The sequence below is a fragment of the Melanotaenia boesemani genome, chromosome 19, assembly GCF_017639745.1.
Source record: "Melanotaenia boesemani isolate fMelBoe1 chromosome 19, fMelBoe1.pri, whole genome shotgun sequence".
NCBI classification, from domain to species: domain Eukaryota; kingdom Metazoa; phylum Chordata; class Actinopteri; order Atheriniformes; family Melanotaeniidae; genus Melanotaenia; species Melanotaenia boesemani.
In genome coordinates, this window is record NC_055700.1 from 13,930,830 (window position 1) to 13,958,097 (window position 27,268).

General features: G+C 38.2%; 2 protein-coding genes across 14 annotated transcripts in view; one reads left to right on the plus strand and one right to left on the minus strand.

The window, feature by feature from the left end:
* Window positions 1-1,502: 1,502 nt before the first annotated feature.
* On the plus strand, window positions 1,503-19,909 carry golga2 (golgin A2). Of its 5 annotated transcripts, none has more exons than XM_041970484.1 (28): window positions 1,503-1,601; window positions 2,798-2,938; window positions 4,209-4,277; window positions 4,849-5,001; window positions 5,347-5,393; window positions 5,775-5,838; window positions 7,028-7,087; window positions 7,774-7,854; window positions 8,401-8,439; window positions 8,563-8,625; window positions 8,938-9,031; window positions 9,127-9,233; window positions 9,792-9,850; window positions 9,999-10,140; window positions 10,453-10,542; window positions 11,159-11,266; window positions 11,370-11,457; window positions 12,362-12,504; window positions 12,646-12,864; window positions 13,089-13,202; window positions 13,786-14,010; window positions 14,236-14,335; window positions 14,757-14,848; window positions 15,457-15,685; window positions 15,780-15,941; window positions 16,052-16,158; window positions 16,284-16,476; window positions 16,905-19,909. In XM_041970484.1, the coding sequence occupies exons 1-28, from the start codon at window positions 1,554-1,556 to the stop codon at window positions 17,171-17,173; spliced, it is 3,306 nt and encodes a 1,101-aa protein (XP_041826418.1). In that variant the 5' UTR covers window positions 1,503-1,553; the 3' UTR covers window positions 17,174-19,909. The 5 variants fall into 5 exon arrangements, with proteins under 5 accessions (XP_041826418.1, XP_041826419.1, XP_041826421.1 ...); XM_041970485.1 differs by having other exon boundaries at window positions 1,519-1,601; window positions 15,786-15,941; XM_041970487.1 differs by lacking the exon at window positions 7,774-7,854 and having other exon boundaries at window positions 1,519-1,601.
* An 874-nt stretch (window positions 19,910-20,783) lies between these two features.
* dnm1a (dynamin 1a) overlaps window positions 20,784-27,268 on the minus strand; it is a 50,573-nt gene continuing 44,088 nt past the window's right edge. For 6 of the 9 annotated variants that reach the window (XM_041970507.1, XM_041970509.1, XM_041970514.1 and 3 more), the window contains 4 exons: window positions 26,385-26,555; window positions 26,055-26,296; window positions 25,446-25,649; window positions 20,784-23,693 (listed from right to left, as the gene is read on the minus strand). In XM_041970507.1, coding sequence (XP_041826441.1) covers window positions 23,663-23,693; window positions 25,446-25,649; window positions 26,055-26,296; window positions 26,385-26,555 — 648 coding nt within the window. In that variant the 3' untranslated portion in view covers window positions 20,784-23,662. Of the gene's footprint in view, window positions 23,694-24,636; window positions 24,674-25,445; window positions 25,650-26,054; window positions 26,297-26,384; window positions 26,556-27,268 lie in introns of all 9 variants that reach the window. The other 3 variants (XM_041970511.1, XM_041970510.1, XM_041970513.1) reach the window with 2 other exon arrangements.

Below are 27,268 nucleotides of genomic sequence, written 5' to 3' on the forward strand. Positions count from 1 at the left end.
AGAAAATTCTAGAAATAAGAGAAAAGTTATGTAAAACATGTAAACGTGAACATCAGTAAAAGTTTACAAATTTGTTTTTGTTGCACTATTAAGTTTAACAAGTCCAGTCTCTACAGATTCTATATGTAGAATAGAATAGAATAGAATAGAAATGTTTTATTGTTAGTCTTAATTCTAAGTACTGGGTGAAAGTAGTCTTCAATTGATTTTCTTTTATGAAATAAATTGCTTGAAACCGGCTCTCAGATTGTTGTTTTCACATTCTTTTACTGTCTGAATGGATTTAAATATATTTTCTATGAGCCCCTCTTTTAGTATTTCTGAAAATAAATTATAGAAAACTTTAGAATTGATAACCGTATTTGTATTCTGCTTAAAGGTTTACACAAAATTTTTAAATTATTGTTGTCAGAAAACATAAAAGATGATCTCAACATTTCACTATAACTCTCTATGTATCACTCTCCAGTTGGTATGAATGGTTTTTTGACATTTACAAATGAACTAAAGGGGTCAAATTTTTCAGAGGCGTAGAAATAACTCAGGTTCTCCATTTGTTTAGGCAATAATGGAGCTCTGCAAAATAGCTGGATGACTTAAAAAAGAAAGAATAAAGAAAATAATCATATCTAATATTGCTTTGGGTCTTTTTATAATGCCTATTAATTTTAGGAACAATGTAGAAAATCACTGCAGATGTTCTTTTATTGCAAAAAGGCAGCTTTATTTATTTGTCTCTTCCCAAAAGCTTCTTGTAGACCTTCTTGTGTGTTTTTCTTACACAGTGGCCTTTTTAAGTGTTTTACGCAGTAAATATTTTTTCTGCTTTAAAAGAAGAAAAACTTCAATCACAAAAGACACAAACTATTCTATTTAAAGATGACCCAGCTTACACAGAACAGAGGCTCAAAGGAGCACTGGAAATCTAGCATTGGTCTTCAAGTAACTCTTTGCATACAACCCTGACTTTGAATACAAAGAGTAGGACAACTCAAGAACACTAGGAGGAACTATCTGATCTCTGAATGATGGAGGAAGTAGAAAAGATCAGATGCAGAACTTGATTTAGGTTTTCCAGTTTTTTACACCACAGCTTGAAACACAAAGTGACATTGTGTCAGAGGCATCAGTTTCTATAAGTTTTTAACAATCATACTACAAAGGAAATCATCTCAGAAAATGTAACTCTAATGTAATTATGTATTTTTTACATGTAATCTCGGATTATAATGATTTGTAATCAGAATTATAATTATAATCAAATTATAAGATTTTAGTATTGTCATAAAATTAATTAGTTCCAAACACTGTACAGGTTGTTAGAGAGGACGATCAAGTGAAATAAGGGAGTTTAATAGATGTATACTACAAGTTTGTTTCCGGTCCAGACACCTAACATATATATGAATTAATAAAAAATTACCTTAAATGTAGTTTTGGGATTATGCAAAGAATCACGACACAGCGCTGCACATTTTGCGCCCCCTGCCGGCGGAAACGCCTTCGGGCACCGGACTGATGACGTGGTTCGGTCTGTTGACCATAGCAGCAGGATGGCCGACCAGAGTAGGCAAATTAAACTCGCTGCAGCTAAGAAAAAGGTAAAGTATTTTTACATCCTGTCTGGCTAAATATCACTGAGAGTACCAATTGTATGTCTAGTTTGCAAGTGTACTTTAACCGTGTTTCTTTTAGTGGTTTTGGTTATGTATTTGTGACCGAGCTTGGGTGTTGTCATTACACGTCGCCCGACCACTGCGCTGTCGTTTGTCCCGTCTATCGCACTCACGTCGAAGCTTTACCTAGCAGGAAAGACCGGGGTTTTATTTGGGGCCTCTACTGATAGCATTAACCTTCCCAGATTATGTAGACTATTCTTAGTTCAGAGGGACATTCACAGTATCGCAGTTAAGTTAGTCAGTGATTACCTCAATGGGCTCTTTTTGCCCAACGGTTTCATTTGTCTTTCCAGCGAACATTATAGTAAATCACTAGCAAAGCTTAACGTGCTAAGGCAAGTTAACGTTAGCTCACCAGCTAATAACTAGTTAGCTGTATGTGAAAGTAAAGAATGCCCCCGACCAGCTGGGCAGCTTTCAGATTGTTCTACGGAAATTCAGAAACTTTGGGAAACTATTTTTAAAACAACAGCTTTAAAATGTCTGAAAACGTAAATAGTAAAGTAACATGTTAGCACTGTTAGCTGGACGTAATGACGGGGACTGTTTTGACAGCTGACACCCCTCTTCGCTGTCCTGCTTGGTGGCTTTGCTAGTTGCTAGTGAGAGGGATAGCTTGGTCAACTCTTAAATGTTAGCATCAGAAAATGGCTCGTCAGCATCACATTGAGCCAACAAATTTAATGGATGAGTGGTCTTTACATTTTTCTGCGTTTCAAAGAATGTCTCGAAAATGGTTGCCTTAATGATACCCCCCGCATTCCCCTACGACAGCTGCTCAAGGCCTGTCGGTCAAACATACCAAGCATTACAAACCATCTCCTTTTCAGTCACATGTAATATGTACGTAGATCTTAGTCGCTGGCCTGAGCTTGTGTCCTGCATAAATGAATTTACTAATGAACAGCATCTTCAACATTATAGGAGTAACTAGCTAATGTTATATTCACATTTTGTTAAATTTGCAGTGAATTGTGAGCAACTGTGACTCTTGAACTCTTTGAATTAATTTTACAAGGCTGCATATATGGCATTCTTTACTTGCATTCTCCATGTGGTACAAACAATAGGATTTTATTTTACATATCTGCTCTCTCCTTCATTCATGTGCTGCTCAGCTGAAGGAGTTTCAGCAGAAGAGCTCCCCCTCTTCTGTAGGTGGAGACAAGGGTGGAGGAGCAGTGTCCAAGAAAAAGAGAAAAGTAAAGGGACTTAACCAGCTCGATGCACCTTCAACAGACAGAGACTCTCCAGACAATGTAAGTCTGTCCAAGGCATTTTATTTGTCTTTGGTGGCCAAATCCACTTTATGTGCTTGATAGTCTGCGCTCTGGTTGTGTGTCATTTATCAAATGGAAGAGTTTAAAAACATTTCCAGATTATTCCTTTCCAGTTTTTAACATTGTAATGTAATTGTGTATGCCCTTATATGTAAGTGGATAAAAAAAATACAGTTTTTTTGTGGTATATTTGAAGGATAGCAAGCTTTGGTTCTTAATAAAGAAACTGAGATGCTCATTGATAAAGAAGTACTTTGTTTTTCTTCAGTCCAAATGCTTTGTATTGACCTTACGGCTGTGGAGCACTAATTGTTTTGTCACTTGTAAAATTGTATTTTAGATTGGTTTATCGTTAGTGGTTGTTTTTTTTTTTTTTGGAAAATTGATATCCTAAAATGTGTGTGGTGGGAAAAAATGCCAGTCAGTGCCATGCTATGAGCTCACTGGCATTTCTAAAAAGCCGTTTATTAAATTACAAGCATTTATTAAATTACTCATCTTTTAACCACTTGCCACCTCTGTTACATATAAATGTAAAAACAACTATTTCTTAATGTATTGTCCTTTTTAATGCCCCATAATCAAATGGAGCGCTCCAGTGAGAACCGGTGTGCACCGTTTTCAGATAGCATGCATGACTTGGCTTTGCTTCCTGACATTTGAAACAGTGACTTAAGTCTGCAGCTTGTAATTATAAGAGTTAAACTACAATTGATCCAGTTAAAAAGTTTTATTGCATATGTAGAATGAGACCATATAGCTTTGCCTTGATTCTCACCCTTGCTAAATAATTACCAGTGGGTGTACCCATCCTTTCCATATGTACACTTACAGCCTGTTTATTGTCTACATGTGCCCATTTTTTCTCCATGGTTTCCTCTCTCACACTTATTTTTTTCCCCAGCTAGGTCACTGACATTCAGACTTATCACTGACTTTACTGTAGTTAGAGACTCTGCTACTCCACTATATTTATCTGTGGAAAAACATTACTATATTCCAATCATTTACATATGTCATTTGTATGATACGCTTTATATTTGGTAATTACAATAGTGAATGCAATAAAAAACCTGATAAAAAGTTTACTGTTCTCTTGAACAAGACAGGTTTTTCTGCACACTCACTTTTAGAATTTCTGCTTTTAGTAGCTGCTTACCATGCCTATCTGGTTACCTCTCTGTCTCTTTGCAAATTGCTCCCTGCCCTGTCACATCTTTCTCTCAGTCTTTGTTTCTTCTTCCTGTAGTTTGACAGTATTCTGAAAGCACTTAGTCAAAGCAATGGCCTAGTCCTTCCTCCTTATGGCAACTGTCAGGTGAGCCGTTGTCTTTCTCCTCTTCTTTCTCTGCACCCCCTGCTGTAAAAACCAGCTCCTCTTTTGGTATTTAATATATATGCTGCATCCTCTTTCTTACCTTCGTTAATCAAGTGTACTTTTTCTTTCTGTCACATAGACCAAAAACCATGGGAAAACTTTTAAGTACAAATGCGTGCCTTGGCGGTGTACTTTTTTAGATCTAGACATGGCAAAAGCAGTAAAACATGTTTAGTGTTTTTTGTAATGATTCACCTCAATCTGTGATTTTCAAGAGATATTATTGTCTTATGGTGTTCATCTTAGATGGTTGGCTTTTGTGAAGTTGTTGCATGACTATGATGACATGATGATGTTGGTATTTATGCATTACCTAGCAAAAATCACTTCTGTTGCAGGATGGGTTTTTTTTTCAGCTTTTTGAATATAAATTTATTATGACTAACAGATTATTTTTGTGCAATTACTTCATAAGGTTTGCTAGATTTTTGGTGGTCTCTCTGTTGCTCTCAACTGCCTGTTTTGTGGACAATAAATCAGTGTGTTCGTTTTTGTGAATGTGTTATCCCAGACTTTCGCTGACATGGAGGTTGTGGGGTCTTCAGTTCCCCAGCTACCAGAGGATTCAAACAGCGAGCCTGATCGCGGCTCACCCATGTTTAACCCTGCTAGTGCTAATGCTGCTACTAACCCTGAGTCTGTCAGTCACGACACCGACCCACAGGTGTGTCCCTCTTTTCTGTCCCCCAGTTTTTGTTTTTTGTTAGTGTTTTTTTGTTTGTTTTTTTTTTGTGTGTGTGTGTGCTGCTCAAAAACATTTCTGTCATTTTATATGTATCTGGCTAACATGCAACATTTTCATTATAAGCCTTTGTGCACTGATTAGAAAGTCTGAGAAGTTCATTGTCATGTTTTTTTTTTCATGTTAATTGTGGCATGACAGGCCTTTTTTGTGATGTATTAATGTGCTGTGAAATGACACAAATTCCCCTTTATCGAGTCAGTCTTTATTTTTGCATCTGTCCAGTTCTAATACAGTTATTTTTGTTACATGTTTCTCTTTATGCAGGACTATCCTGACACCAATGGCAATGAGAAGTTAAAAAATGATAATAGGTGGGTTTATACATTTTATGTATTCCCATTCTTTGTCCTTGTTACTTTACACTATCAAACAAGTATGACATGATTGGCTAATCAATCTACCCTAATGAATACAAATGTAAATCCCTGTACATGTTGCACCTTTGTTTCCATAACATCAGGATGCTATTTGAGAACCCACTTTGACTGCACTGTCTTGGCTATGTTTATTTCAGAGTGAACAAATTTAGCACACAATGGCAGCATATTGAGTGGTCTTTCTTAAAAGGGTTATCACACAATTTCTGTGTGAAGGAGGTGTTCAGCTACCATAACGTACATGCATGTTGTTGCTCATAGTGTGATGTGTTGGTGACTGAGTGCTAATGTGTGTTCACGCTTGTTATCCTGCAGACCGCTGTCTTCCACAGAGAGCCTGCGGCAGCTCTCGCAGCAACTAAACGGCCTCGTCTCTGAGGTACGCCATTAAGACCTACCATTGTCAATCCCGTATCTTTGTCTTTCTCACACATTTCTTTGTCACATAGTGTTAGGCTTTTAACAATAACACAGCCAAGGAACACTTTCAGTCAGAGTGTGTAGTGTCTATTCTTGGCAAGAATACACTGGAAGCATTTGCAGTATTGCCAGGCCGTCTCAATTGCATGAAGCACACTGACAGCATCAGGTGGTGGATTAAACCAGCTTAATAAACGGCAACTTCTCTCAACTTAGTTTAGTTTTGCATAGTCGGCAATGAAACAACAGCCTTCTTTATCATAGAAGATACAGTTACTCACTTTTTTTTTTAATCACTTCTTTATTTCTAAGCTACTGTTGCACCACGTTGTAGTGAGATGCAACTCTTATGGTTCCTGAACTTATCAAAATACCTATCTGCAATGAAACAGATGATTGTATCATAGGCATTCAGTCAAACAAAGTCATGGATTTTAGCTTAAAATTGCTGCAGAAACATTATAAAGGCCCATTTATGCTCCCTTACATACGTAAATAGGGACGTCCGTTTCAAACGTCATACGTTGCCATCCTCATACTTCCATGCTTCTTTTGTGTTGCCATGGTTGTCGAATAAATTCCTCCACTAGTGGGCAGTCGGAGTTCACTCCCTTGAGCCGACGTCAGTTTCAGACATTATTTGGCAGCTGTAATGCATCGCTATAAAGTTGTTTCCAATTGCCCAACACACCCTTAACACTCACATTTTTTCTTGAAAAGCTCGCACAACTTCTACAGTTATCGTCTTCCTTCTTCTGCTTTGTTTGTTCCCTCTCTGATCCTCTTCTTTTTCTCTGGTTTGTTTCTTTCGCTGGTCGCATGTCAGCTATTCTGTTCAGCACTGCCCCCGTGATTTCCTGTGGTACTGCTCCATCTTCTGCGACAAGCGACAACTATCTAAGGTCTGTGAAAACGGACCAAATTACACGTGTAACCGACACAGAAGACGGCCAAAACTGTCCGTCCGTCTGCGTATCCGTATTCTGCGTCGAGCATAAATGGGCCTTTACAAGTCAGGAGAAAATATTAACATTTTGTCCTTGGGGTCATTCAGTGTAGATGACTTTGTTTCAGGCTGAAATATTTTAACCACATGATTAAGCTTGTGTTGGAAACCCGTTAACTGTGGTATATTTCTGTCATTCTAGTCATCTGCTGCCTACGTGAATGGAGACAGTGCATCTTCTGTCAGTGAAAAAGAACTGGAGGTATGATGGAAATCAAATTTTTCTAAACAATTTTTTTTTCATAACTTTTTTTAGTATTTTAAACCTAGAGCTGAGTAAAGCCTTTCAATAATATCTTGACGTCACTTAATTTATAGTGAATTAAAAGCAGCATAATTCAAAGGTATTTGATTCACAGTGCAGTTAGATCTTCACACGTGGTATTTTATCATGCCGTGCTTGCACATAAAGTGATGAGCTGTCCAGTATCAGTGTACTGTGTTCAGAATGGAAGTTTGGACTTAATCTTTTCAAAGTTATTCTCTGTATGAGGTCCAGTTGTATAGCTTTGTGAAAAAAGTTTCTGTAGTATAAAGAAGTACTATATACTTACCAATTTTGCCCTTTATATCATTGTGTTTAAATAACTGGTGTGAGCTAAAGGAGAGGTAGAAAAACACAAAAAAGTTTATTTACATTTGCATTTTATAAATATATTCATATGTATATATTCTAAACTGGAACCACTGATATGTTAAATTGTTTACATTAATTTTGATTATTTGCATCACTTCATCACTTGTAACAGTGCTATTTTTTGCTTCCATGTTAATAATTCACATTTTAATATTTATCCTCCTTTGTGTCCTTTGTTTGATTTTTGTCACTGCACTTATTTATTTTTTAAAATATTTTTTCTTTCCCGGATGCATGTGTGCACGTGATAGAGTCAGAACCAGGAGCTGGCAGCCGCCCTGGAATCAAGCAAGCTAACAAACTCTCAGCTGAATACCAAGCTAGACCAGCTGGTAAGAAGCTGTGTGTATGCAAATTTATTTGTGCACTTTTTTGCAGTGTTTACCTTGGTGTAAACTCTGTCCTACTTTCCACAATTATTTGTATCTATGCATGAATTGTAATGCACTTTGCATGTCATCTTGGGCCACCATAACCCAAAAGTCATGCATTTTTTTCCACCTTATTATTATTTTATTTTGTACTCAGGCAGACTGATGGATTTCTACACAGACCTTTGGGTTGTACATTTTGGCCAGGGTCATAATATCCCAGGGGCTAATTTTAAACGCTTGTCAAGCCAATTTAGCAAACTAACCAGCAAATGCAAAGCTTTAAGGAACCATAAAACTCTAACTTGACATTTATAACAAAACAACTTTTTTTATTATTATTATTTTCATTGCTTTGCATATCAGTGTCTTCATCAGTTGCATGCAGATGAGACCTTCCTGAATTTTTTGTCTCTTTTCTGGGATCAAACAGTGTAACACTGCAAAGATGGTGAAAATTAAATAGATCTTTTCTATAATTAAAGTAACATCATGTTGCTTTGACAGGCACAACAAACTCAGGGCCTCACAGATCAGCTACAAAAGGTTGGAAACTTCTGTTTTTTTCTTTTTCTTCTTTCTCTGCTTGACTGCATGTCCATTATATTTATTCCTGGTCTAGTAGATTTAAGCCAGTTGTTCATGAACTTTATATTTTCCTTCCCTCAGGAGCGAAAGGAATTTGAACAGAGATTCTCAAAAGAACAAGGAGCCATGAGGGAGCAGTTACAGGTAATTTTTTGTGTTTTTGTGACAGTGTTTTTTTTTTCTTCCATTTCTGTAGCATCAAATCAGGAAACTCTTGAAAAGTAACACCAGATATTGTCATCAGTGTTTATCAGTGATCTAAGAAGTGTGACCACACCTTTCCCCAGCTCTTGTTTGCATGGTGGCTCACTGACAAGCACATTGTGGAGAGAGTGTGTTTTCTGTAATGAACTATCTTGTTGAACTTGTGATGTAATAATGGACTTGTTGATGACAGATGACATTATCTAGTTTTGAGAAAAAAATGTGCTCTTTGTTCATATGTCTTCTCCCAAGGTTCATATCCAGACCATTGGTATACTGGTGTCAGAGAAATCTGAGCTACAGACAGCACTACAGTACACACAACAGGCTGCACGACAGAAAACAGGTGTGTGTGTGTTCATTTTATAACATGGCAAGATTTTTGGCATCAGTCACTTACTGTGTCCTTCACTCTCTGGGTTTGTGTTTGAACGTGTGCAGCTGAGGCAGAGGAGCTAAACAACCGTTTGCAGACAACAAAGCAGAGAGTATCAGAGCTGGAGCGGACTCTCTCTTCAGTGTCAACACAGCAAAAACAATTTGAGAAGGTAACAAAAATAAAATGTGCTGACAAATGTGTAATACAGATGCAGTGTAAAATAGGTTTATCGTCATTCAGACATTAACTCAGATGCATTGCAGAGCAAGATTACATAGCACTGATTCAAAATGAAAACAGAAGCATTAACATCTCAGTATTTAAAAATGAACTTAGAATGGATGTTGTAAAAGTAAGTATAAATAAATACATGTATAATTAAATAATTCAGGATAGCACTTTGTTGTTGAAATGTGGTGGTCAGATAAAAGCTGTTGCAGACAAGGAAGGAGAGAGAATAGTCGGTGGCAGGGTTGGATAGGATCTTGGATGATTTTTGTTGGGCCCGGACCCCTAAAGTTGGCAGTGAGACCCCAATAATCCTTACTGCTTCCCTCATCATTCATATAAGATTATAGGACATGTAGCAAAGTTGAAATCAGCTGTAATCTTGGAAATGTAGCACACACAGAAGCATACTTATTTTCTTCATTTCAGATTATTTTTAATTGATTTCTGAAATGTTTGTATCATTGTGAGGAATTAATTTTTTTATTTCTGTGTCCAGCAAAACAAAGAACTTGAAAAGGAAAGAGACAGCCTGAGACTAGAAGTGTTAAGACTAAAGTAAGTAATTTTACCTTAATATGCACAAAGAAATGTATATCTTTTTATTTATAATAGGTTTGCAATGTATTGCTTTGAATTTAAACATGGTATATCAATTTCAACATGTTGTATCTGACGTGGATGTTATGTACATGTATCCTTACAGCAATTTAAGTGAAGAGTCAAAGCAGCAGCGCTCGGAGCTGTCAGAGCAGTTAAAGCTGAGTACACAAGATAATTCTGTAATGAAGATAGAGCTGGACGATCTTCACAAGAGGCTCGAGATGGCTGAGCTCATGTTACAACAGGTCTGTTACAATAAAGGAAAACATAATTATGCCTCACAGACATTTTAAGTAATCTTTATCCTGCCAGTACTTGAAAATTATGTAACAGTTTTATATCCTATTAGTGTGCAAAAGTCTGGGTTTGGGTTCAGTTTCTTTATGTGGCAACAGCAAGGATATCATGATGCCATGAATCTCTTGGAGAAAACATGTATCGTCTCAGTCCAAAATCCGGCCTTGACTTGGTTTTGATAGTGAAACCAAATGTACTTATTTATTTTTCTTTTAGTCATCTACATTTCACGCTGTTTTTCTCTTCTGGTTTGTCTCCAGTACTCCAGTCAGTCTGATCCCACCACTGCCAACCAGCAAGTCCATTCACTGCTGGAAGAGAAGCAGCACCTAGAAGCACATAATCACCAGGTTTGTAAGGGTCTTTCTCTTCCAGTTGACTTACTGTGATGCTGCTTCTAAATCTGTGTTGACACTCACAAAGTCTCAGTTGGTGCACAGCGTTAATGGATATTTATCCTGCAGCTTTTGAAGCTTGTTTAATTTGTTTTTGTTTTCTTACTTCTTCCATAAGTCATGAGGAACATGCTTTTAGTTTTTATGCACTTTCCATTTGGAAAAGGCTCCCACAGACCTGCAGGTCGACTGAAACTCTGCCCTCTTTTAAATAAATTCTTAAAACTTCTATTTTTATTGTTGTATTTAACTAGCCTTTTATTTTTGTGTACTTTATATATTCTTTTAACTTTTAATTTGTCCAACCTGCTTGGAAAAGCTACGTCTTATGCACCTTGTTATGCTGTTATCTTTGTTCTAAATTGTTTTGTTTCTTTATATGTATATGTCTGCACCTAGTTGCTTTATTTTAAGCACTTTTGTCTGAAAAGTGCTTTATAAATAAAGTTAGATTTGATTTGACGAAACTACTCTTATATGATTTCTAAGCTCCAGACTAATTATAACCATAAAGTTGGTGAAAAAAGTGTTAATTCACACCAGCATCCCCTTTCCATTTGTGTTCCTGTAGCTTCTGGAGTCCATTGCAAAACTAAAGACTGAGAGAGACCATTATGCAGAACAGATCCAGGAAGAGGGTCGTGTATGGAAGGACAAAACAGAACAGCTCTTAGCACAGGTGAAGTTACACCCTTAGTAACTATGTCTGTCTATAGACTTGTAAATAGATGGGTTTTTTGTTGTTTTTGTTCTAATTGATGAGTCAATTTCTGTTGATGAAGGTGTCTTTGGTGGCAGAGGAAAGAGACAGAAACATTGATCGAGTCCAAGAACTGGAGGCCAGCGTTGCAGAGCTTAAGAATGCTGCAGGTGAGAGGTGTACACAGCTCTCTTCTGGGCTTTTTTATGTAGAACTTCTTGCAAAATTTCAATAAAATTGCCCCCCTTATCACAGCCATGTTCAACTCAATATAGTAGCTTTAAATCAAGACAGAATACTTCTGAGGTATTTTTTTCTATTGGATTTGTTTCCATAGCATAGTTTGAAGCAGATAAACCAGGCTGTATGTGGTTATCAGCAGGTGGCAGGATAGGCAATATGTTGCCTTTTGGCAATAACATATGATCCGCATGTCAGTACTTCACAGTTTTAGTGGTCAGGAACCTGAAAATTTGAAGATGACAGAAACTAAACCAGTCACCTGGAATTGATTTTAACTTAGTTCACTGCTATTATCACTGTTATTTAATGTCCACAAGTATCAGCCATGCTTATTCTTTAGAAGCAGAAACAGCAGCAGGTTTGTGTGACCAATCATTTTAGTGACTTTTTAGATACATCTGAGCTTATTTGCATAAGTGCTTTAGTTCTCTTTTAAAAAGCACAAGAAACATCTGAAAAGAGCTTTAAAAGGCCTTATTTTGTTTGGGTTTTCTTCTCTCCATTTTTTCTGCATTTTCCTTTTACAAAACTTCTTCAAAATGCAAATCAAAATGGTTAATGACACAATTATGAGAAGTTCACCAGGTTTCAATTGTATTCATTGTCAGATATTCTGTTTGTTATTTCAGACTTTTATTCTGAGCTTTTTATATGGTAAAATTTGTTAAAAACAATATTAGATGTTTTACAATCTAATGCGCTGTCTACACAGGTATACAGGTACATAAAGTACATTCATAGAATAACAGATTATAGGTGATTCAACAGTTTTGTCTGGTGTCTTTCTCTGTGGTAAAATTCTTAAAATTTGTTTCTGTCCTGCTACTGTAGCTCTATTGTCCATGGAGAAAGAAGCCCAAGATGGTGCAGAGTCTCAGCCCTCAGGGCCGTCAGAGAGTGAGGTGGCTCTGCAGGATGCTCTTAGCAGTCTACAACAAGAGAAAGATGCTGTTTCTGCACAGTATCAGGCACAGGTTTGCATTCAGTTATTCTCTCCAAACATCTTTTCTATATATATCAATTTGATATACAGTGTTCCATCTTACACTTTTCCATAACATTTCAGGAAAAGCACATTTTATTTCTTAAAAAATTCTCTGTTGTATTTCTCCCAGCTGCGAGATAATGAGCAGCTGAGCCGCCTTTGTGCAGAGCAGGAGATGCGTCTGGGAGAGTTGGAGCGGCAGGTGGAGGGTCAAGCCGAGGAGGCTGAGGACCGGCGGCGCATGTTGGAGGATGTTCAGTCAGACAAGGCCACTATTAGCCGTGCACTCACCCAGAACCGCACACTGAAGGACCAACTGGCTGAGCTACAGAACGGTTTTGTCAAACTGGTGAGGCCAAAATCTTACTATCCACGTGGAATGCTGGGATTTTGTTTTTATTCTATTCATTAACTTCTCATTTTAATACATCCTGCTGCTGGTATTTGTTTTAGTTTTCTCAGCTGTTTTTCAGAAGTTGACTTTAATGTCGTTTTATAGCTGCCACTCTACTTCTGAAGGTGTGAAAACGCTCCATTGAAGCCAAATTTCCTGTTCTTCTTTCATTATGATAGACTAATGAGAACATGGAACTGACTACTGCCATCCAGTCAGAGCAACATGTGAAGAAGGAGTTAGCTCGAAGATTGGGTGAATTGCAGGAGGAGCTGCACAATGTCAAAGAGCAGGTATGTCATTTTGCTATCTTTTTCTTGTTCTACACAAAATAGCATCCAAAGGTGCTAATCAATGACCCCGTTAACAAGGACACCAAAAAATCTGATTATTACCTGATTTCTGGAGTTATTAGGTAATTCAAGTGATCATGTAGAAAGCCAAATCTTACATCCTTTATCAGATAACTGCCATTATCGGATTTTAAGAAACTCGTTTAACACATAGATTTCTTCCCAAAACCTTGATATCTGTGTGCACATAGACCCGTATATCTGATTTATTTAATCTTTGTACATCTGCACATGTGCAAAGAGCTTCGTTACCTCCGCCCACAATCAGCTTCTCTCACCAAGATGATGCCAAATTCAGATTTTAAATATGGAGTGAATAATTAACTAAAGACTATGTCTATGCCAAACAATATTATTTTGTGCTACATTTGTGTATGTAGACGCATCATCAGATATTTACAATCATCAGATTCCTCCCAAATATCTGATTTGATGGTCAAATAAATGGGTGTGTTGTCAGTTTAAAAAAAACCTATATGCTTCATTTTGGTATTGATATCCTCTTTCATTTCCTGGCCTCCAGCTGGAGTTGAAATGTCAGGAGACTCAGGGTCTCATTGAGCAGAGGGATCAGGTGGCGGCTCATCTGCAGCAGTACTGTGCCGGCTACCAGGCCCTGGCTTCAGAGAGAGAACAGCTCCATCAACAGTATCTGCAGCAGAGCCAGCTCATGGACCGGCTGCAGCATGACGAAAGCCATGGCCGTGCACAACTGGAGATGAGCTACAATCAGCTGAAACAAGCACAGGTGTGTACAGTCATATGTCTACTCATAGCCAGTCTTCTGTGAAGTACAAATATGCACTGACTGCTTCACAGGGTCTGTTGGTAGTTGGATCTTGTTTTTTTGTTTTTATAAAACTTTGACACTATTGTTAATATTCTGCTGATGATATAATTCCAGTGGCAAACTTGGACGCATACCAGGTGTTTCACGGTCAGTGTTTTGTATTATGTTTTCTGTCTCATGCAGGAGCACTTGGAGCAGTTAGTAAGAGACAATGAGCAGCTGAAGGCGGAGGTGAAGGAGCTGCTCAACAGTTCAGCCCTTGTAACATCATCCAGAGACCAGGGTAATTTTTCTACATCACAGCTGTGTTTGTACTTTTTGACCTCATGGTTTGTGTATAGTCACAGTTAAACCTCTCACTTTATGTGTATCCTTTTGATATTTCAGTATGCTGTTAATATGCTTTTACAAGAAATTTAATGGTCTTTTTTAATATCTGTAAACATCATGCTGTTTTTCTTCAACACCATTTTGAATGAAAAGAAAGAAACAGCTGTGTTTTTCAAGAAACAATTACACTGTGTCATTGATGTGAAACAGCTGAAACTTCTAAGAAAAGAGCTGTAATATCTGCCACTGACAGGCAAAGTTGAAACAGCTGTTTTTGACCTTTAGATATAATGTGGTGTTATGCAAATTTGAAGACAAGAAAAATCTGAATGAGTCAAATATCTTGATAGTTTCACTTTTTTTATGTCATTTAGGAGATGGAGTGGAAAGCCAGTCAGTACAAGAAAGCCCAAAAAAGTCTTCTTCATTAATTATTCCAGACGACTTTGAGAGCCAGAAGGAGATGGTAAGGACAGTGTTGAATGTTATTTTAAAATATTTCATATCAATCTATTTTCTCTGTTTATCTTTGTTTTACAAGTATAACGTCCTGAAACACCAAGTCAAACATTGACATTTACATGTCCTGTGTTATGCCAGTGTGGATTAGGGATGGGCAGTCTGGTGATATAGTGGACGGTCTTTAAACAAGAAAAGAACTGTGTGAATAAAATTATCAAGTAAATAACATACTGTCCAAACTTTACATCTCCATTTAACCCAAGCATGATTTTTTAGATAACTCTCATTGGAAGCGCTACACACCTTAGAGAAGTTAATGTTTTGTTTTGTTTAACAAAGGATACCATCAGGATGTTGGGCAGCGGGTAGCCGAACTTAAAGAAATTATAAGAGTTGTACAGGTACAAATCTTATCATCAAAAACCCAAAAACAGATTTCAGAGATCCTGGAGTTGGGCTGTAAGGCTAGAGTTAAACAGATAGGATTTGTATCCAAGTAACCAGATGCTGTTCATGCTGTGGGTTATGACTGTGTTACTGGCCGTGCCTGATTTCCTTATGCTGTGTGCTTCGTCTAAAACCCTTATTGACACTTTCTGTTTCCCCCAACAGGAGAATTTTATCCATGGAGCTTTGGCACAGTTGGAAGCAGAGAGGGATGAAGCCAGGAGGCACCTGGAGGAGGAGCATAGGCTCCACATGGTAACCCGGCAACAGGCCGCTGTGGCCCTCAGGCTGGAGCAGCAACAGCACAGCTACAAACCTGTTCATGACCATGATCATGAGCACGATCACAGTCATGAACAACATAGTCACTGTGAACACAGTCATGAGCATTCAGGTTTGTACTGACATTCTGTGATCATTCCTGATAATGATTAGTACAGGATGAGAACTGTGTAAACCTTCAGTGTACTCTGCTTCCTCTTTACCAGAAGGAGGAGTGCCAGTGGAAGTACATCAGGCCCTCCAAGCTGCAATGGAGAAGCTTCAGCAACGTTTTACCTCCCTCATGCAGGAGAAGGCTGACCTGAAGGAGCGCGTGGAGGAACTGGAGCACCGCTGCATCCAACTATCTGGAGAGACTGACACTATAGGTCATACGATACAACAGCACAGCAGCCTTTTTGATATTGTCTTGAATTTTGACTGCACAACAGTTTACGTTCTGTTTCACATCTAAATAAGCAGTTGTTTGTGTTTCCAGGGGAGTACATTGCCCTGTACCAGAGTCAGCGAGCCATCATGAAGCAGAAACACCAAGAGAAAGAGCAATACATTAGCATGCTGGCCCAGGACAAGGAGGACATGAAGGTATGTTAAAGTAATCTTTAAACAGATTGCTACTCTTCTTTTATTATATGAAATAATTTAATTTTAATTTCTTCAGCTGGCATGGTTCATCTGTGTGCTGCTTTTTTATCCCTCTGTTCCGTCAGGCAAAGCTGGCAGAACTGCAGGATCTCGTGATGAGGCTGGTGGCAGAGAGGAACGACTGGTACAACCGCTACACTGGAGCTATAGCCAGTGTGGGAACAGTAAGCCCTGACCTGCTTCCCGTCGGGGAGGATCACACTCATTCAGAGCAGCAAGCGCACACAAACACCGAGCTTAGAGCTGTCAATGGAGCTGGTAAGCACAATTAGACGTGCCAAATCCTAATCGGTGCACAACAAATTCTGTGTCGGCTTTGGATCCAGTTTAGCTCAAAGGGTTATGGGATAGAAATACTAAGATATATTACTATGTTCTGTTTTGCCTTGCACAATCAGACTATGAATTACTCATGTTATAGAGGTATTTGCAAAGTTAAATACAGTTACTATAGCTTATTTCTCTTGGTGTATCTGCATCTGTTGTCTTGTATGTGTAAAAAAAAAAGACAGTTTGTGGAAAGATGGCATAATAATGACTGTTTTTTGTCATCCAAGTAATATCACGCAAAGAAGGTTTAAAGTTTCATTCTAAACATAAATCATTCTGCAGTATCCTATTTTCACATTTCTTTGTACTATACATTTCTTATATACATTAGTTAGAGTTTGTTTTCTCTTCTGCAGAAGCCATGGAGGTCAGTCCTCAGTCCGAGTCTTCTGCAGCTCTGGAAGCCACCTCAACCCAAATACTATCATCTGGGCCTGTTCAGACTGAGTCCAAGCCTCTGGTGCCCAAAGAGGACGGTACAGCCCAGCAAATCATGCAGCTTCTCCAGGAGATCCAGAACCCCCAGGGAGCTCTGAGATCACCCCCATTCCTCGGAGAGAACCCCTGCATTCCCTTCTTTTATCGGCCTGATGAGCAGGACGAAGTCAAGATTCTTGTGGTGTGAGTTGTTGGTGTGATTGAGGTTTGCGTGTCTGTTTGTGTGCATAAGAGATCTTGGATATGTCTTGAAATGTGGGGAGTTAACCACGTTTGTAGCTTAATATTCATTAAAAAAAAAAAAAAAAAAAAAAAAAAAAACCTGGTCAGTGATGTAAACAAGTCTTTGACCCAGGTACATTGAAAATGCCCCTTCGTTATTTTTGGGTTTCAGCACCAATTTGTGTGTGACTGAAATGAAAGCTTTTCTGTTGTTTTGTGTTTTTGTTTGTCACAGAGAAGAGATAATCAGGATTTCTAAATGCAATTCTATTATTCTCCTTTTTTGCAACTTTGAATTCCCATCTCACACATATGTGCAATAAAGGGGATATATATTCTGCCCCTTGCTGATAAAGTACTTAAAGAGCTGTTAAGCATTAGCATTTTTGGAGCAACTTTATTCAAGTACAAATCTCAGTTTTAATTCACTGTACACATGCCAAAAAATAGCATCACATTTGAATGTAATAACACAAACATTTAACTGTGTGAAATCTGAAAAGAAGTGAGCAGAATGGTGCAGAGAGAGGATGTCAGGTTGGGTGGTCTACTAAATGCAGAAAGGTGTAAGGTTAAGTTCAGTCAATAGAGGAACTTTGTGCACATAGAAGCTTTTTAACTGCAGGTGCCGTTCTGTCGAAGTCATGAGCTTGTTAAGTTACACAGTCAAGTTCAGGAAGATTAAGGGGGATGTTGCTGATTGGTACTGTTCCGATAAACTACCTTTTCTTTAATGTTTGTTCTTCAAACACTGAAAATAAGTCATGTATTTACACTGTTATGTTTATAATTGTGATTTTGTGTGTGTGTGTGTGTGTGTGTTATGGTGTTTCATACATCAACTAAGGCTGAGAAGTTGCCGCCATTACAAGTTGGTGGTTGATCAGATTAATTGAGGGCATAGAGGCAATTTAAAGACCCCATGATGTTAAAACATGTATTAGTAGAAGTTGTGAAGGCCAGACTGTCAGGGTAAATAGTGGAGCTTGGGTTGCTGTGCTGCACGCTGCTTTCCATGCCGTTTCTCCAAGTTGGCCCATTTTGTCTTTGTCATTAGTATGATAGATAGTAAGCTATGTATTAAGTGCTGGGGCATTTGGCTGGCCTCATCACAGAGACTTGGTTCACATTCCTGTCACCTATCTCAGATTTATTTTTCTTCATGGGGTCTTTAACTTAATAAACAAGTTGACTGATAAGAGCCTGTTTTTTGTTACGCATACCTGTAGATTTGCATATCAAAAGTGAATGAATGCACACCTTTAACAACTGGACTGTGAGTGTGTCAGAATCCAAATCCTCTTCAGCCAAAATTACATCAGTTTTTTTTTTGTTTAGAGTTCTATCAGATTATAGATACTATGATAAGTATGATTGCACTAAAACTGTACAAAGCATCTCATCAGGCTGTGTCTTCTCTGGCCAGTTGGACAGAGCATCTCAGCTTCAGTGGGCGGGGAGTCCTATGAAGCCTCGTATCTGTGCCGAGGATTCCACTGAATTTATCAGAGTATTGGTGTGTATTTGTGCAGCGTTGCACTCTGAGGACTTCAAAATGTCCTTATGTCACCAGGTGAGGGACCAGTCAGGATAAGTCTCTTTACAAATCCAGAAATCAAACACAGTCAATTTTTTTATGTTTACATTCTGTACTTGTTGTCTGAGCTCTTAATCTCTTTTGGGCATTAATAAACAGAAATGAGAGAGAATCCCAAGATCAGAACTGATAAAATACAATGTCTATAAACAAAATGACAGCTTTAAGAAAAGTTCTTGTTTTCACAAAGGTCGATTTAAATGGATCCCTTCTCTTTTACAACTAATAACAGACTTTTGAAGCTATTGTTTGGCCTGTCATTATAATTTGAACTTTTCAATCCGCTCTGTTACGCTCATTTATTACGAAATTGCACACTTAATATTTATCACTTAAAGTATCGGATTAGAATGAAGTTGCAAGAAGCTTTTTTTGGTATAAGGTGTATTGCAGCCACATGTGCTTGTTGGTGTTGGCAGATAAAATAAAACACCTTTAAAAAGCAGCAGTTTGGTAATCACAGGTTGCTTTGAGTAAATTTATTCTATTATTCTAATTTTTCAGAATTCTGTCAAACTTTTGGCTTTGAACATGATTTCATTAGTCTTTTTTTGGGAGTGGTCAGAACAAGATATAAACACACATTAAAACTTGTAGAGTTTTTTGATGGGAGGGGCTTGTTAAATAAATTAATGTGGATAAAATAATTTCGGATGCTTTGTAATTCACTGCTTAATATGTTATGCATAGTTGAAACAAAGAAAAAGCATTTACTGTCTTTACTATAAAAGAGGTGGTGTATATACTGTAAGTGTGTAACATATTGTATATTCATAATGCCTGACGTGTGTTGGGAGAGCTGCTCTGCCATGTTTACTGGCAGAGTGGATTGTATGTATGTCTGTTTCCACAGAGTTAGGGTGTTGGTGGTTACTGACTGGCTGTGATTTAATACAAAGATTGACAAAAAAAGAAATATTCTATTTATTTGAAAAAAGTTAGTTTTCCCACTAATCAGTTTTAATATAAACTATGAGGGTAGATTGGAATGAAGGATCACTGAAACTTGATTTGAGTGCTTCTGACAGAAGCTTTATGATTTTTTTTTTTCTTTTTTTAAGTAATATTTTCTCCCCTTTTCCTGAATAAAACCGAGCAACTTAAGCAGTGTGTGTTTGTTTATTGTTGTAATAATCCTTTCTGTTCTGCAGTAAAGGTACATTAATGCCACAGTTAAGACAGGGCGGAGTCCGACCACTGTAGTTATTGTTGCTGTTAAACATACACAATGCAAGAAGGCTGAAACTGGAATTCAGGCAGTGTCTTTGATCATAATTAGACAATCTCCTAATAAGCCTTTAAAAATCATTCTCACAGACTCGCACATTAAGCAACAACATGTAACGCCTTTGATTTTTAATTGTGTTTATCTGCTGATTTACTCAAATATGTAACAGAAGTAGAATTTTACTTGTGAAATATTTACGTTTGGTACTAAAGAATTCAAATCGAACACATTTTAGAGGAACATATTGGACTATATACTTCACAATGTTTGGTGGACAACTTTTACTTTTAAGATTGCAGAATAGGTCCATGTATCAGATTTCTATCTAAATTCCATCATGTGGTTTTATTTTAAAGCATATTAATCCAATATCACACCAAAAATCTTACAGTACAGAAAAAGTGCAAAAGTGAGGACGGATCCATATATCAGTTTTCCTTCTTTTGTTTTTACACCTCACGTTATCAATTTTTTACACTTGTGCTTCAGTATTGATAATAAGATTTCAGACCAACCTAATCAGCACTTTTAATATTTTAACATTTGCTCTTTTTCCTTTGTAAGATATTTTTGATAGAAGACTTACACACACATAATTTTTTTGTCCTTTAACATATATTTATGTCCAATAAAACTGCATTACAATGCATACAGTACTATTAAAGTACTATTTACTACAGTCCTTCCTTTTTTGGTGTGATGGTAAATTTTACTACAATAAAGTGTAAAAAAAAGAAGCCACTACACTCATTACAGTACACTGAAGTTTTTAATGTGTTGACAGCACAACAGTCCCACAGGTTCATTTTCAAGTTTCCTTTACATCAGTTTGAACAAGATGCAGGACATGGCTGCTGCAGGAGTTCACACACTCACACCGTCCCTCCCTGCTCTTCTATAAACACAGAGGGACAAGGAAAACAAAAACACCCTCTTTGCTACAAGCAAAGGTATCAAACAACCTGCCAACATTCATATACATCACATTGTTTTTTTTTGTAAGCTTTTCAAACATTATTCCATTACACGTGAACTCGTTTACCAGTATTTATAATTTAAATATTTAACAGTTTCATACATTGCAGACTAAATTCTCTAAAGAGTGGGAGTACAAGTCTGATAAGATGCACCACACATATACAGAATAACATTAAGATATGTCCATAATAAACTATTTGATGATAAATAAGTAAAATATGCCTTGCTGTGTTTGCTTTGCAGATGTGGAGTGCAAAGGTGCACAAAGGGTCAGTGGCCTGTATCTTTAAATGGCTAGAACGACATAATGAATGACAGAAAATTTGTGTGCATGACGGAGGTGGGTCTGCGCTTGGGGTCAAAATACAACACATCACACTGACTGAGGAGCTCAGTGGTAGAAAAAGGGGTGAAAAGATGGGCTAAATCTCAGAAATGCGAGGATGAAACACAAGGAGTGTGTGCTAGTTTTATGCATAGACTAGGGTTGTTATATATTCACTCACCCCCATGACCACTGAGAGAAGGAAGAAAAGAACAAGAGAGAAAAAAGAAATAGCAGATCGTCAGCCTGGATGATTTTCTGTCTGTATATCAAAACACTTGATGCATAATGTGATCAAACCTTGGAGTCACAAGGCTGACCTGTCCCCCATTAGGCACCTCAGTTTATCTGAATAAAAAGGATGTTTGGAGCTATCTAACAGCCTCAGGGCTCCACCCAGGCCACAATTTCCTTTCCCCTCAGGTTTAAATATGCTCTGATACTTGTGTTATGAGGATGCAGCAGCCTTCCACAGATTACCTTCTACCATTTTCTACAATATTTAAATACGGCCTCCAAAAGATGAAGCAGTAATGAAGGAAAAAAGGAGAGAAAAATACCATGGGAAGAAAAATAAAATGCCATTCTTTTTGTTGCATAGGTTCTACGAAAGTGTAGAGAGCAGTGTTTTGTTTTGTTTTCCTTTTTTATATTAGAAGCAGAGACTGTGACAGTTGTGTAAGAAAGAGATGTTAATCAGAAAGTTAAAACACAAGTTGATGTAATAATTAGAGCATGATTTTCTGGGGGCTGCAACAAGCAAAAAGCAACCCAGAGAGTCCATCACCTGTCCTGCTAAAAGAGACAAACGAGGGGGATAGGAAGAATAAAGAGCAGCAGCAACCCCGGTGGTTCCAGGTGTCTGAAAGTGAAGAGGCTTGAGGTGGTGATCTACTCCTCCCTCATTTCATTCCTGCTCTCCTTCCTCATGTGAGTGAAAGAGTGAGTTACAGACAGATGGTGCAGTCTGTTTAATAGTTGATGTGCAACAGTAAGAAATCAGTAGCTGGTTTTAGAAGAGAGAAGGTAAAAGTGAGATGGGAGGCGTTTCTTCTAAGAGTCGAATGGCAGGAGGGGGCTCTCAGGGCGAGAGGGCCCACCCTTGTTTGGCCGGCTGTTTTAGTGAAATAGAAGAAAATAAAATACTTTACTTGGCAGAGGGAAAGGTTAAAAAAGAAGACCCCAAAATCATTAAAGCGAGACAAATAGAAGGAATCAAGATGTCTATCTTGATCTCAAACTGCTGGTTTTGATTAAACCATCTTGAAAACTGCGGGATAAACCAAAATCTTCAATGTTTAAACAGCACAGGTCTTCTTTTCACAAGTTGAGTTCTCAAGTCCAACTAGACCTGTTTAAATTAGATTAAAATGTGTTGTCTCGCCAGTGATTTTTGGGCAGATTAAAACCTGAAAGCTGTTATAAATCTCCATACACTGAGTTCTAATGATGCAGATTCTGTTTCAGTTCAGCTTGCATCAACTTCCTTAAAGAAATACTTCACATATGACTTGGATCAATTATATTTCTTCACAAAGAGCAGAACATGCATTAAGGTACAAGTCTCTTGTATCCGATGATATAAGAGTTTTTTTCTTTCTATTCAGACAATAATAGGATGTTGTAACATACCTATTGTCTGAAATGAAAAAAAAACATATTAAGATAAGAAGACAAAATGAAAATCTTTGAGCTCTCGTGTATCCAGTAGATCAGGATCTTAACTGAAGTATTTTCTTTGGATATTTTGACATTGTTTTGCTGCTAAGTGAAACATTTTTCACGTCAGGCTGAATGTCGGAAACGGTGTGCCTATGATGCAAAACTTGCATTTTCTGATGAAGTATTTCTTTAAAACCACAGTGAATAAATCAGAAAATATGCCAAATGTTGAGAGAAAAATAAGTGAACATCCATTAGAAAGCTCAGGCATAGCATCATGCTAAATCAGCAAATGTTTGTTCCTCTTATAAAAAGGAGGAGAAACATTCTGCATGTTCTTGCTAGGATATACCTTACATGTGTGTAACCCATTTGTTTCTTACAATTTCATAGTGCCTACAGGTAAATTCAAAGGGTATAACATGTTTTTTACGTAAGTCATGCAAATGTGTTTCAAGTATTCTGCATCTCTGTGTGAAACAGAGGTGTGAGAGTGAGGTGGGGGTTCAGGGGGGGTACATGGCTTGTTTTAAGGAGGCAGGAGAAGGGAGCCAGCACAGGTCAGATGAGGCAGAAGACGACAAGAGGGTGGCGCTGTTGTCTGTGGGTCTGTCATCCAGAGAAGGAAGAGACAGATGGAGGAAAGAGGGAGGAGCTCAGAGGTCTAGTGGGTTGGAGAGGGTGGGGGTCTCCGACTGGTGTGGACACAAAAACACAAGGACAGACAAAAAAAGAGAGAAGGGGCTGGGTTAGTATCCTCAAGGTGTTGTTTTCTTGTTGCTGTGTCTTCACTGTCACTCCTTGTAAGTTTTTAGGGTTTCCACGCATCAGTTCATAGACAGGAATACTCTAGCTTCACACACACCATTTACAGCTATGGGAAAAAGAAAGTAGGTCCTCCTTAAAATATCTGAGCATAATAAGAAAAAAAATCAATTGGTCCTTAATAAATCTTAAGTATATACAAGATGAACTGAAATGCACAATATATCCCACTTTGTAATTATTAATTTCATAAAAATTAAAACAAAATGCACTTATAATAATACACTAAATAAATAAATAAATATGTCATAAAATGTTGATATCTGAGCCTTCAATTACCTAAATTCAAAACCTGATAACCAGATCTTTTAAATATTATTATAATTATTTACTTATTCCTAAAACATATCATCTTAATATTAAAAGAGTTAGTACTTTCTTTATCACATGGCTGTATGTTACAAGATAACATATGGATGAAATCTAAAAGGAAAACCAACGTCACACAAGTTATCAAGCTCAGTTATTGTAACAGCTTTAAAATGAGCACAAATAAAGATGGAGTAACTGCATATCTGACATGTTTACTTATAGTAATATGCAGTTTTGAATGGAGTAAAAACAAATAGGTGGGACAGTTTTGGATATTTTAATGAATCCTGTTTAAAGGGTTGCTGTTGTGAAATGAAAATATCCCATTTCCTGTTCTGGTGTCTAGTTCTAACAAAAATGAACTGAATTCAAATAGCCCATGCAACACAGTGAGCAGAGAACACAAAAAAAGGAAATGTCATGCAGCAAAAAGAGGACATATGATAAGTCTAAGAAGCTGTTGATGGTGATTATGATGAGGGCACACGGTACCCAACATACCAGGAATGTTAGTCCTCATTGGTCAGTGACAGTGATTCTGCAGAGGGAACCATAGTCATGTGTGACAGGTGAGGTGAGAGAAAGACGAAAAAGAGCAGGAGGAGAAAACAGAAGTGCAAATAGTTTTAGTGCGAGGACTGACCAACGCTGCATGTGCTCAGCTCTCTTTAGGACAGCTCTCAATATGGGAAAACAATTCGGATATAAAAAAAAACAAATAGATAAATATTTAAAGCAGTACTGTTCAGCAATATTGAGATTCAGAATCTTTAACATTTTTTTCCCAGTGAGAGCATTGCTCAGCAACGTTGGTGTGCTCTACAGTAAAATAAATAAACAACTTGCTATTCTGGCAGTGGGTTAGCTTAAGTTAGCTGGCAGACAAACACAGGGAAGCACGAGGCAAACCTGACAGGAGCAGAGACGTGAACAGTTAACAAAGGCCAGAGAGGAAAGCATTTCATGATGTGGTGAAGGATGAACTGCGTGTAAGCTGTAGCTGATGTTTGAGCTTGTGTTGAGAAGCCATTTGTGTTAGAAAAATTCCAACAAGTCAAGGCGATTGTAAAGTTTCTTTTATATCACATTCTATCAATCTATTTAGGAAGTACTACCTATCTGCGTGTCTATATACCTATCCTCTATCACAACTAGCAAGCTCTAATTCCATTTACCTCCTTTATCCCCTCATCAAGGTGTCTTTACATCCCCCTAACATCGAAATATATAAAAAATATGATTTGCTTGTAAGATCTTCCTGGCTTGTAGGTGTGAAGATGGAATGAGATGCCTTTTATCTCCTTCCTTACCTGGGCACACTTGGGGGTGCGCGGTTTGGCCGAGAGGGAACAGTGGGTGGCGGCCCACCGTGGGGGTCAGGAGAAGCCCCAGGGCGAGACGGTACAGGGGGTCCTCCAACAGGTGGAGGCCCAGGTGGTGGTCCACGAGAGCCTGGACGGGCTGGGGGTCCTGGAGGAGCTCTGCGGTTTGGAGTTGGACTGGTTGCTGGGGACCTGGAGGAGAAAACAGAAGAGTAAAGAAATGTTTGAGAAGGTCTCTGACAAACCAGCTGCCTCATCTGATTTAATCTGCATTTACTGTTGATTAAAATTTAACAGGTAAACAGTTAAGAAAACATCTTAAGGTAACAGTAACAAATAGTCTTCAAGATATGTCATAGAATGATCAGACTCGGCTACAGGCTCCAATCGACTACAGATCATTACAAAAAAATGGCAAGATTATGAACTGAACAGCTGTATTTTGTGTTGTCTATATTAGAAAATATAACTAATTAGATGAGAAAAAAAGGCAGGATTGTCATCAATTGGCTATCTGCTGCCACCAGCCTTTCCCCTCACATCCTTTCATTGTCTCTAACACACTTTCTCTGTCCATCTGTCCTCATTGCAACTTGCCTTCCTCCGGAGCCTCCCCGTTGCACCTGCAGCCAGGAGTCATCCACAGGTGGCGGCATTGCAGTGGTCACGGTAGACGTGCTGATATCACCAATGATGCTGAGGGCTTCTCGCAGGGCATGGTACATCCTTAGCATCTCATCACGGTGCTGCGCCTGCTCCTGAGACTCCTCCATCAGAGAGTTCTGGTCACCGCACGAGTACAACTGGGCCAGTAGCTCAGCGTTAATGAACTCCTTTGTCTGGACACAGAAAGAGTAAAAGTGTTTTTTATGTGTTTGTCTCTGGGTATCACATTTAACTAACATTGCTGCATCCCTCACGACTCACATTGTTAATCATGAGATGCATAATGGTCTTCGGCATCAAGTCACGCACAGTCTTGTTCACAATGGCCATGTAGGAGTCAACCAGGTTGCGAATGGTCTCCACCTGCCGCTCCAGCTGAGGATCCATGCTGTGCATGAAGTTTTCAGAACCATTTTCATCACCACCATCACTCTGTGGAGACATATTTTCAAGAGTTACAGAAACCAACACTGTCAAAGCAGAAAATGCTTTTTCTAGATTTTGTGCTTGTTGATCAGAAAACCTTTTTTTTCCTGTTTAGGCAAATGCAAAACAGGTCTGCTTCAAGTACAGTGTCTGCTTAAGTCATTGATACATGACAGGTGCACAAAGTGCAAATATCATTTTACTGGTCTGGTTTCTATGAAACATCTCTGCTAATCAGGTCTCCAGTATGGCCTTGGTGTCAAGAGTAGACAAAGGGGAAGGGGCAACAGACTGAAGCTGTTGGTTTTTTGCAGGAAAATTGTACTTTCTCAGTCTCAGACAGGAGCAAAAGTAAAACAGCTCTACTCTGGTTACTCTAGTAACACATGTTAGCAACCAAACTGAGTTACAAAATGTGTGATGTACACAGAACTGGATTCCTTTGGGGTTTATTTTTGTCCACCCCACATCATTCAGACAATAATTTGATTTCTGGTTGATCAGGCAGAGCTCAGACCAGCTGAGGGTGTCAACAAGAAAACAGTAGAACAAAAATCAGCCCATAGAAGACCTAATAATTTATGCTTGTATTTGTGCCTGCACAATTAGAGTTGGACTATCAGTCAGGTGTCATGCATTTAAACAAAGCATCCCTTCATTAATGGTTTCAAATAGTCTAGTTCAGTTAATAGTGCTAAATAACTGCTTGATGATTATAA

Bases quoted from the DNA above. Each gene is read 5' to 3' on its own strand.
- golga2 (XM_041970484.1), top strand. From the start codon at position 1,554: ATGGCCGACCAGAGTAGGCAAATTAAACTCGCTGCAGCTAAGAAAAAG. The intron at 8,440-8,562 runs GTTGGAAACTTC...TCCTTCCCTCAG, and splicing joins TCACAGATCAGCTACAAAAG to GAGCGAAAGGAATTTGAACA. The intron at 9,032-9,126 runs GTGTGTGTGTGT...GAACGTGTGCAG, and splicing joins GGCTGCACGACAGAAAACAG to CTGAGGCAGAGGAGCTAAAC.